The 11,061-nt window shown below is 57.8% G+C and overlaps 1 protein-coding gene across 3 annotated transcripts in view; it reads right to left on the reverse strand.

The window, feature by feature from the left end:
• LOC106495439 (syntaxin-binding protein 1) overlaps positions 1-9,656 on the reverse strand; it is a 30,280-nt gene extending 20,624 nt beyond the window's left edge. For all 3 annotated transcript variants that reach the window (XM_067308987.1, XM_067308988.1, XM_067308986.1), the window contains exon 1: positions 9,594-9,656. In XM_067308987.1, coding sequence (XP_067165088.1) covers positions 9,594-9,630 — 37 coding nt within the window. In that variant the 5' untranslated portion in view covers positions 9,631-9,656. The remainder of the gene's footprint in view (positions 1-9,593) is intronic.
• Positions 9,657-11,061: the final 1,405 nt, after the last annotated feature.

The raw sequence follows: 11,061 nt of genomic DNA on the forward strand, positions 1-11,061 counted from the left end.
CCAATGTATGAGCTTCCCAGAGAGGAAATCGGGCATCTTTGAGACCTGCCTCTATGGGCTTTGCGTTTTCAGTGCTACCATCCAAGGTTCGGAGGTGAGCCCAGGGCAGGCACCAGCAGCGCTGAGAGCCAGGCCCAGGTCTCAGCCTGCTGCAGAGTTATCCTGGCATGAGCCATGCCAGCCCAGCCTGTGCCTGGGCTTAGGACCTGGAGGAAGCCACATTCCCTAAATGAATTGACCTTGCCTTGACTGTGAGAGGGCGAGATCTGGTTGCAAAGTCAAGAAGCTGCAATAGCCAGCTCAGACGCAGTGCAGGATCAGGAGAGGCAGGTCCACAGAGCATCCTCGAAAGAGGCTCTGGGACCCTGCCAAAGCCTGTAAGAGAATGAGAGAGAAGCCCTAGCAAAAGCCTGAGATTCCAGTATCATTTCTGGAGACCTGTCCATAGCCCACACCTTGCAGGTGTCATTGCAGCGGGCATTAAATCCCTGGTTAGGGAAGAGTGGTCTGTTAATGGTCTTCTGGGTAGACCAAGAGGGCAAAGCTAAACACTGGGGGTGACCAGGGATGGCACAGAAAGGGGGAAGATGGGATCTTGAAGTGCAACAGTGCGGGCCACCACGGTAGAGCTGCTCTCTGGCTGCAGTCAGGGTGTTTTCAAGGCTGTTTTGGCTAATGTGGTGGCTGGCAGTGGAGCGGGGTTGTGTCCCAGCCAGGACACAAGGCTGGGAAGCTGGGCAGGAGGTGAGCAGAGCCCAGGCCTCATCACCTGTACGGAGCATGGGGTGAGCAGGCTGGTGTGCGGGGAGGTCCCCGTGCCACGCTAAATGAGGGCCTTGTGTTTGTCCGTGTGTCCTAGCTGCGTGTTGCCTCTCGGCGGGTTAGACTGGCTCTGGCCCGTGCTGTTCCGCATCCCTGTTCACACTGCTCTTCCTCATTGGCAGCTCCGCCAATGGAGAGGCTCACCAGGACGTTGCTCCTGGTGGTGCTGGGGCTGGAGGCTGGGAGGTGAGAGCATGGGTGACAAACAAGGCTTTGCCAAGGCCAGGGCTGAGGTGACACCCCAATACATCCTCAGAGAGCAGGACAATTTCTAAGAAGCCGCACTGGCAAGGGCACATCTAATCAGGAGAAGGGATGCCAATGAATACGAGCTATCCAGGATGAGCAGTACCAGATAAGGCACCCTTGAGCCGGTTCTGCACTCAGAGATGCAGTGGGTCAGGCAAGAGACACCTGGGGGAAAGGCAGCGCCTCCATTCCCTGAAATCTTCAAATCAAGCCTGGACACTGCCCTGGTGCTTTCACCATACCTGCATCAGCAGGTCGGATAATAGAGCAGCCAGCTTGCCTCACCGAATGGTCGGATCAACCAGAGCTCTGGGACTCTAACATCAGGGAGCCTGTTGGTGACACTCGCAACTCAAGCTTCTCGTCTTGGAGATAACCAAGTTTCAGGGAAAAAATACATATGTATGTCTAATCCAGTGCCTCAGCACCTCACTTGTCTAGACCTACCATGCTGTAACTGTTTCCTTCAGGCGGGAATAATTTTAATTACAGTTTCTACCAAGAAAAGACAATACAGGCAGCTCTGGACTTCCCTCTCTAATGTGAAAAAGTTGCCAGTGCCTATGGACAAGGAAGTACATCTCACCCATGAACAGAGGACCTCCAGTGCTCTTGAGTAATATGGTCCTAAGAGTGTAATCCAGGAAAGGCTCAGGCAGACAAACTCATTCAAGAGCAACCAGCTCCTGCAACCTGCCACCTCTCTCAGTAAGCTTTGTTCTGGGGTGACGTGTGGCATGAAAATGACCCACTGCATCATTCTCAAATAGGGCCAGAAGCTGGTGACACAGTGGCCTAGTAGGACTAGGGCCCATAGGTCAGTCCAAGAGGCTTAGCCCACGTTATTTATAACAGGCTGGCTGGGCCCCTTGCTTGCTCACTGCAAAAGCAGTTGGCCTGTTGTCTCAATCTGGTTCTGGAGGAACAGGGCCTAACCCTACCGTCGTTTGTGCCTGTCGCATGTAGGCATTGACAAAGCTGTGATCAAGTGCAGACTGCCCTGAGAAGGATTCATTTCGGGATGTCCCAGGCTTGTTACCCTGCTTCAGAAAGAGCCTGAAACCTAACGAGCAGCTCCAAAGAGTAAGTGAATAGGCAGTGGAAGCAGTAAAGCCTTGTCTTTGCCGCTGCCCGATCCTGGAGCACCAGGATGAGTAAGGGATGCTGTAGCTAGTGAATATTTTGGTTTTAATGCTGACCCAAGCCTGGCCAGTGCCAGAGACTCACTCTCCAGGGCTCGGAGCAGTGATGGTCAAGTACTTCCCTCAATAAGCAATGCACGAGGCCAAACTCCTGCTGGTCAGAAATGGCTGAGACACCTCTCAGACCTGCTTTTTTGCCACATCCCAGGGCCTCATAGATTACACACGTTGGTCCAACAAGGAAAGGGAAGATGGAGTCAGCTTTATGGACGGGCGAAGACTATATGAATTGCCCAAGGTCCTACAGGAGATGGATGGCCCTAACTGTGGGCTCCTCTCTCTGTCACAGGCAGGGCTCAGGCCTTTCAGCCTCCTCACATGTCCTCCATTTCGGGATCCAGGAAAGCTGGATCACAGAAATTCACAGTGAGGTTAGCTCTAGAGCCACGTCTTTTAAAAAACTGTCACGATGAATCTCCAAGACAAACATGTTCGGGTTTGAGTTGGCTTGGCAACTGCTTTTTGCTGGTTCATTGACTAATTGCTCGAGACAGTGTAGATGTTACATGGGTACAACTGCATTTGAATACAGTGGACCACGCATCTACCTTAGAAATGTCCTCAGTCCAGGATCTCTAGGTGCCAGTGTACCATTCCCCAAATGTGCCCTAACTAAAACAGGCTCCACAGGCGAGAGGACTGCAGGGAGGCAATGACCACGGTTAGGGCATAGATAATAATCTCATTTACAGGAGGCAAAGCCCAGCTGGCGTCCATCACTGCAGCTAAGAGCCATTTCAACTTTAATGGGATGATTTGAGTCTGGAGACCACTGTGCCCATAAAACCAGCAATTCTCCAACATCACTCCAGCAGTTAGAGTCCTGAACACCTATTTTTTCAAACTGGATTGCTCCTGATACTCATGTGGAAGACCCCACCCTTTCTGGAGGATTCCTTCATTATGTTGTCATTGGATCTGCCCTCCAACGCACCTTCAGCTGCAGTAAGTCCCTCATGGGCAGAATCTCCAACCCCAGATGAGGTGCATTTTGGCATTTTCACATCCATACCGTCAGCATTATGACCACACATGTCCCCCACAGCTAGTGGTGAAACGCAACATGTTGAATCAGTGCCAAGCAACACTTTGTGCTACTCCAGGGTGTGCCCTGTTAACAAAATAGCTCAGCATCGCATCACCACTAGGTATCTAGCTTCAAGGATTAGTCACGGTAATCATAGTAACCTGTGATTAACTGTTTTGTTCCTATTTGCACAGATCTCATAAAGGATGTGCATATTCATACCTGCATGCCAAAATCACATAAAGCCTTCACAGTACTGGCAATGCCTAGAGGGAAGTGGGACAGAGACCTGAGATCTTGAACTCTTTAGAAACTTGGTAACAGAACCAAAAGGAAATAAGGAAAATGAAATGCATGATCACACCCACAAATCCCTCATGAAGAAATGGGATAAAATTTGCAAGAAATTCACTGTGGGCGTTACTCCTGACACAATTTCCTCTGGTCTGCAAAAGGATCTGGGAGGTGAATAGACTCTTTCCTCCTGGCTGTAATCAGCTGGGCCACAGATCGGAGTCAGGCTCTTTTTGAAGGCAACACCCACAACTAATGCTTGTCCTCTTCCACCAGGTATTTCCACCCTCCAATGGAGATGTTGTACCTGGCTGTGTCAGCGGTCCTGGGTGCCATCGGCGGAGCCAATGTCAACAGTGCTTTGAGCTAAGTGGAGTGCTGAGAGGAACGAAGAGTTTTCCTGTGGTAGGACCACACAGGCGGCGTGTTACAACGTCTTGGAGGGGAGGTGACTCTTTCCTGAGGGTAAGGACTGCCCAGACCCCTTCTATGGGTGTAGCCAGGACTTTGAGTGGGTTCTCCAGCAAAGTGCCAACAAACAAGGGCTCTTCAGGCTGGGCCTCAGTGGAACTCTGGCTGGGGCTGGGGCCAGGGACAAGGCAGACGGCAGCTGCTGTGCAGCTGAACGGGTCAAATTCTGAGTCGTTTTTGCTGCTCCCTTGGTGGCACAATGTAAAACCATCTGATGGGCTGCATAAAAACACCTTAAAGCATTTGTGTCGATGTGTGTGCGTACACACATGTGTGGGCGTTTGTGTCTGCACATGGGCATGCGTGGAGGCCAACAAATTAACACGCCTCCCGAACCTGGTCTATTTGTTCACTCTCTGAAATGCAATAGTTAAGTTCCTTCCAGCACCATTAGTTAGTGGACATAGCATTTGCTTCTCAGCATGCAACTAAAAGCCATGTGACTCCATGAATCTCTTTTTAAATGCATGGATTTTGTTGGAAGAGAGAGGAAATCTCTCCTGGGACATTTTTCCTCATAGGTGCAGGGGCATTAGATCCAGCTCTTACTTTTTTTTTTTTAAAAAAAAAAGGGAAAGTGTCTAAGTTCTCCAGGTCAGTGGCTTTTTCAACCTTCTTTAACTGGCAGTGCAGACATCAGAGGGTGGATGTAGACCTGCCAAAGTGAGGTTTGTTATTCTTGGTTACCTTCTGTAGTCCACTGACAAGTATTTCTTGGGCCCCAGAGTGGTCCACAGCCCAGAGATGCAGGTCCCTGGAGACCTCCACCGGGCTGCAGAGGTGCAGCCCCAAGGAGGGGGCCAGGCACGTGGGCTGCCCTTGGACCGTCGGAAGGCTTCAGGGTCTGCTGCCACCCATGGGGGACGGGGCAGACAGTCCCTCCTCGCTACCAATGTGCTTCACCAGCGGGGCTGGAGGCTCTGCCCCTGGTACAGAGGCGGCTGCAGTCCTCCCTCCCTCACCGATGCTGCGTTCTCACCAAGCCTGCCCAGCCCTGCACCCTTCGCCGCAACCTCCTCCTCCTCCGCTCGGCAGAGACGTTGCCAAACTTGGCTCTGGGGCAGCACACAAGCCTCATAACCTGGGCCCTGAGACAGACCCGGAGCACCCTCAGCAGGCAGTACGTGGCCTTCTGAGTGCCCCGCTGCTGAAAGAAGGGCACGTGGGGGCGACAGGAGCCCTGCGGTGCCCCAGGCAGCCCAGGTGAGTCATGCACTGGCAACCAGGCGGCAGGTCCCCGGGGCCCCTGGCTGCATCCTGAGACTGGCAGCAAGCCCAGCAGCCTGCTGGTGCCTCCTCCCTGGCCTGGGGAGGTGCAGCACAGCGTGTGCAGGTCAGCACGTGCCCGGGGTACCTGTGCCATTGCTTCCCTGCCTGGGGACACAGCTGCCCTCACCCCCAAGAGCTACAGACGGGCACCGAATGACACAGTAGAGCCTTAGTAGCAGGAGTTTAAGCCAGCTGGTTAGCCTGTGCCGGAGGTGTGGGCAGCGCGAGTGTAGTACGTGGGGGCTGCTGGCCCCCGTCAGATCTTGTCCAGGGATGATTTAATCATGGAGCTCCTTGGTGTGGTTCTGAGGGTGGTCTTGGAGCAGGCGGTACAGGAAACCTGGCCTTTTGCACCTTGTCTTGCTGTTCACCCTCGGGCCGAGCATGACGTGACTGAACGCCCCCATAGGCCTGGTGGAAGTGGTGGCATCAACAGGAGGCAGAACGGGCCTTTCAAAACCCTGCCTGGGTCCTGCTTGGCAGGCAGGCAGGTGCCCGGGTGCAGATCAGTTCTGCTGGAGGCTGTATAGAGACGGGTGCCTGGGAGAGAGCTGGCATGAAGATGCTGTGTGGGAGGGATCAGCTGGTGTCCTGGGGGAAAGGTGTTTTCTTGTTGTCTCTGGAAAAGAGCAGGAAGCCGTGTTGCTCCCCAGCAGGATTATCCTGGGGGCTGGTTTGCATCTCCCACTTGTTAGTAATGGCAACATGACGACAAGGAAGCCCTCGGGGAGGTGTCTCTCCTCTTGCCGGTGAACGTGTCCGGGGGCTCCGTACACCAGTACACACTCATATGCTCTGGTTACCAGTGCAGCCAGGAGCTTGTGTCTTGCACCAGAACCCCGTTGTGCCAGGCGCTGTACAAACATTGCCCCTGTAGCACGGCCAGCCTTGACTCACTGGAGACAGTTCAATGAAGTAAACCCATCCTTCTCTTCTCCGCTGCAGAGGTGCTGCAGGAGAGAGGGCACTGACCTGGGCAGGGGAAGCTTGTGGGAGCCTGTGCAGAGAACCAAGGAGGTCCTGGGCTTGCAAGGGGCTGTTGGGCATGTGTGGTTCCAGAGCAAGAGAGGATGGGAGGAATGTCCGCATTGGGGGGTGAGGTGAAGACTGGGGGATTGGAGTGTTCAGCGGTGGAACCAGCTCCCATATTTTTCCAACTAGGCACCAAAATAAAGGAACTGGCTTTCCAGCAGAGTTCCCTGGGAGGTGGCCACAGAGTGGGAGCAGAGGACACCAGAAGGACCTTGTTCGGAGGTAGGTCCTTCAAGAGCCAAGAGTGCTCTTGAAAACTCTGACCCTGGTCATAAGAAAAGCAAGCCCCAGGGAGAGATGCAGCCACAGTCACTCGGATACTGTGGGGGAGACGCAGGGACAGCCCTGCCTGGCATGTGCCCCATGGCTCTCAGGGGGCGACAACCAGATTCTGCCTTGTACACAGGGCTCTTGTGATGCTCTCCCACCTCACCCTCCTGCCCACCTACTCCCAGCACCTCAGGGGCTTCTGAAATATGTCTTGTTATGACACCAGCTGGTCAGAAGAATAATCCTGGCCTGGAGGGAAGCCAGGGCAGAATGCAGCTCTGGAGGTGGGGCCTGGCAGAGGGAACCATGGCAACACAGCAGCATCCTTCCTTTCCCTCCATCAGGAGGAAACCCCAGCAGACATGTCCTGCCCTAGGGCCACGAGTCCCAGGGCCCAGGCTAGGACATCTTGCTCCTTAGGAAACATCTCCTTCCCATACAAATAAACCTTAGGGGAATCCCTGCCCAAGGGCAGCACGGTGCAGTGAAGGAGACCTGGGGAAACTCTTGCAATAGCTGAATTGGACCCCAGGGTAGGAAGTCTAGGTACCCTGCAAGCCAGTCCTAACACTGGGGGAGCAGCTCCAGCAGGGCAACTCAAACCAGGAACTAACCTGTCAGGACTAGAAGCTTCCAGCGCAAGTGTCCGAGGAGCATCTCAAGCCCCAGGTACACTGGAGGGAGGGGTGGGCTGGGCTGAACTGTGTGAGGTCCTCCACCGAGGGCACAGGTCCCTCCATCCTATGCAGCATTTTGCCTGCGCAAGGTGGAAACCCTGCCCTCTCCTTCCAGATAGCCACGCTTCCCAGATAGCCCCGTCGTCACACTGGTGCCCTGCTACTGGTTATCATCTTCAATCTGAAACAGTATTTTTAGGGAATAACATAGCAGTTCGTTATCGAACCCTGAAGGGAAGGGTTGAGTCAGATTTCCATGATGCTGGCCTGAACCAGTGTGCGTGTGTGTGTGTGTGTGTGCACATGCGTATGTGCGCATGCACACAAGTGATTTTTCCCAGCATATTTCAGTGCGGAAAGACAATGAATGAAAACAAGGGACATGCAGTGGTGCTGGTCTCTGTCCCCTCTCTACCAAGCAACACGCTGTGCGAGCAGGATGGGGATCTTGCCTGGGGGAGCACAGCTGGCTGGTCCAGCTCCCCCAACCCTGCACAGCTGGGCTAGGGGCAGCCTCTCTCCCCATCCCAGTTCTTCCCTGCGTCCTGCCGTGGGGAGGGGACTAGCCCCTCAAGAAGAAACCCAGCGAAGCACAAGAGCCAGCCCTCCCCCTCCCCAAAGACAATCCTGCAGTAGAGAAACGACAGGACATTTTCCTGCCTTTTCCCTTTTATTTTGCAGCTGGCTCAGATCTGATCCCCAATGCAGCATCCGAGGGTGCTGAGCGGGGGGCACGTGGGGATGGCGCAGGGCTCCCCGGGCAGGTGATGACTGGGAACAAAGCAGGACATAAATCCAGTGGGATCCCCCTCCCTCCCCATCACCACCCACCCGATCACACCACCAGCTCCGGCCGCACCATCTGCAGCCTGTGCGGGAGGGTTTAACTCCCCTTCTCGCTGCACAAAGCAGCAGCTCTCTGCAGCCGGAGCCATCTCAGCCACAGGGATTTCTCCCAGTCACTCCCCCCCCCCCCCCCAAGGAGAACCGACCCCGGCTGGCCACGATGCCACGGAAATAATTCATGCAAGAGGAGGGGGGAGCGGGAAAGGCTTTTCATGGCTGCAGGGAGCCCGGGGGAAGTTTCCACCGGTTCCTGCCATTTCTGCTCTTTATTTAGTTATTTTTATGCCGAGTTTTTTTGCTTTAATTTTGCTCTAGGGAACGGAGCCATTCCCCTCCAGCCCCGGCCGTTTAGGAGGATCCCCCCCCCGCACACACACACACACAGACACACACACCAAGACGCTGAAAATATCATCTTGCAACAGAAGGGGGAAGAAGGAAGCAAACCCGAAGCTTCTCCATTCTCACCTCCCCTTCCCCTCCCAAGCCCGGAGCTCAGCGGCGAGTCGGTGCCAAAAATAGCACCGCGGATCGCGACCCAAAGGGCACAGAAACCCCCGGAAATTGCGCCCCGCGCTGCGCCGGGCGCCGCGTCCCGCCGGCCGGGGGGGCCCGGGCCGCCTCGCCGCGTCCCCCGGCCCCGGGCGGCCGCGCTGGGGGCTCGGGGCGCCGCCGCCCCCGGATCAGCGGCGCGGTCTGCGGCGGGGGCGCAAAGACGCGTCCGGAAAAATCACCATTAAAGCAGGATTTGCTGCAGACAAAGCCGCGAGGCGCCCGGCCTTTCATCGTAACGGCGCTAGCGATGGGTATCTCTGCCCAACCGGACATCCCGGCCCCCCCCCGGCCCCCCCCCCGGACTCAGACCCCCGGGGGGGCCCGAGTAGGATTTCCTGATTATGCTCTGATGGGGTGACTGCGGCTCGCCGGCCGCCCATTTAGGAGCCAGATGCGGGGAGGGGGAATCGAGCGCCTCTCGCTTCCCTTTTCTCACCCCCCACCTTTTCCACCGCCCCCCCCTTCCCCTCCCCTCCCCTCAGCACTGCAGAAAAATCCCAACAGCCTCAACACACACACACACACATACACACACGAAAAGAAAAAAAAATACAGAAAAAGCAGCCCCCGCATGCCGGCGGTGCCCCCCCGCCCGGCACGCTCTGCCCGTGTCTTGCCGCTTGCTCCGAGGGCCCCCCCGCGCTGGGCGTTGATCCTGCCACCGAGGGTCCGTATTGCGCATCCGCAATATCCCCCGTCCTCGCCCGTTTCCCCGCGGAGAAAAAGAGCCAGAGGCTGGTCAGTTTCACGGCGGGGACCCCCCCGCACCCCCCCCAGCCTGGTCAGTTTCGGTTTTTCAGTCTCCCCCCTCCCGCCCCATCCGCCCGCGCCCCGCATCCCCCCCGCGGCGCAAACAGCGCGGCCAGACGCGGATCTTACTTTCGCCGACCACAGCCTTGAGTCCGATGGGGGCCATGTCGCCTTGCCGGGGGGGGGTCCGCGGCGGGGGGGGGAAGGACTTGGCGGGGGGAGGAAGGAAACGCACGGGCGCGGCGGCGGGCGGCAGGAGCGGCGGCGCCTCTCCCCGCTGCTCCCCGCGGCGGCACAATAATATTGGGGGGGGGAAGAGGAGGGGAAGGGGGGGGACACCGGGATCCGGTGGCCGCGGCGGGGCTCTCAGCTGACTGCGCGGAGGGGAGGGGAGACGGCGGGGGCGGGACGGGCACGTCAGCTCCGCGCCCGCCCCCGGCCTCGCCGGGGCCGCCCCGCGCCGCAGCGCAGCGCCCGCCCGCCGCGCCGCGCAGCGCCGGGCACCGCGCACCGGGAGCCCCCGCACCGGGCACCGGGCACCGCGCACCGATAGCCCCCGCACCGGGCACCGCGCAGCGCCGGGCACCGCGCACCGGGAGCCCCCGCACCGCGCACCAATAGCCCCCGCGCCGGGCACCGCGCACCGATAGCCCCCGCGCCGGGCACCGGGCACCGCGCACCGGGAGCCCCCGCGCCGGGCACCGCGCAGCGCCGAGAGCCCCCGCACCGGGAGCCCCCGCACCGGGCACCGCGCAGCGCCGAGAGCCCCCGCACCGGGCACCGCGCAGCGCCGGGCACCGCGCCCCGGCACCCTCGCCCTGGGCACCCCCATATCGTCCCCCCAGGAAGCAGCCCGGCACCTTTGGGCTTATTCTGCCATCCCCGAGCAAAGTCCTGCCTCCCCCTTCACCCCCCTCCCCACCGGAGGGTTGTAGGACTGAACCCCCCCGCAGAGCTGGGGCATGGGCTTTGCACGGGCAGCCCCTCTCCACGGGTCGGGGCGGTGAGTGGCCCTGTCCGAAAGCCTCCCCCAGCAGAGGAGGACATGTGCGGGGAGGGGGAGCGTGGCCCCCGCGGTGGGAAACCCAGGGAAGCGCTTCCCAAGGTGTCTCGGGCTTGTTTTGGCAGCCAAGGGCTGCTTCTCTGAGGCAGGGGATGGAAACACCCAGGTTCTTCCTGCTGCCACCCACGTGTGGTTGGCGTGGACAAGTCTGCCTTTGCAGGCTGTGTTTGGGCTGTAAATCTTGGGGCAAAGGCTGTGCGTTCGTACGACACCTGGCACGCCGGGCTCGTTACGTGTGAGCACTGCCGTAGCTCGATGGATTTCCTGCCTTGCTGTTGTCTTAGGTGCCGTGTGTGCGTAGGAGCTGCCAGCCGCTGCGGTGGCCGTGAGCCGGCTCTCGAAGGCCCTGCCGCTGGGATTTTATTCCCCCTTCCAGGCCTGGGCACGGTGTAACAGGGTGAAGACAGAAAAGTGGGAAACAAGGTAGGAAAACAAAGCAACGCTAGCACAGAGCTTGTTACAATGGCAAAGTGCTTCAAGGGAGGCCGCCCCCTCGGGTACCTATATATCCATCTACATAAATACCTGCTCAAC

Source organism: Apteryx mantelli, chromosome 21, assembly GCF_036417845.1.
Source record: "Apteryx mantelli isolate bAptMan1 chromosome 21, bAptMan1.hap1, whole genome shotgun sequence".
Lineage (NCBI taxonomy): Eukaryota > Metazoa > Chordata > Aves > Apterygiformes > Apterygidae > Apteryx > Apteryx mantelli.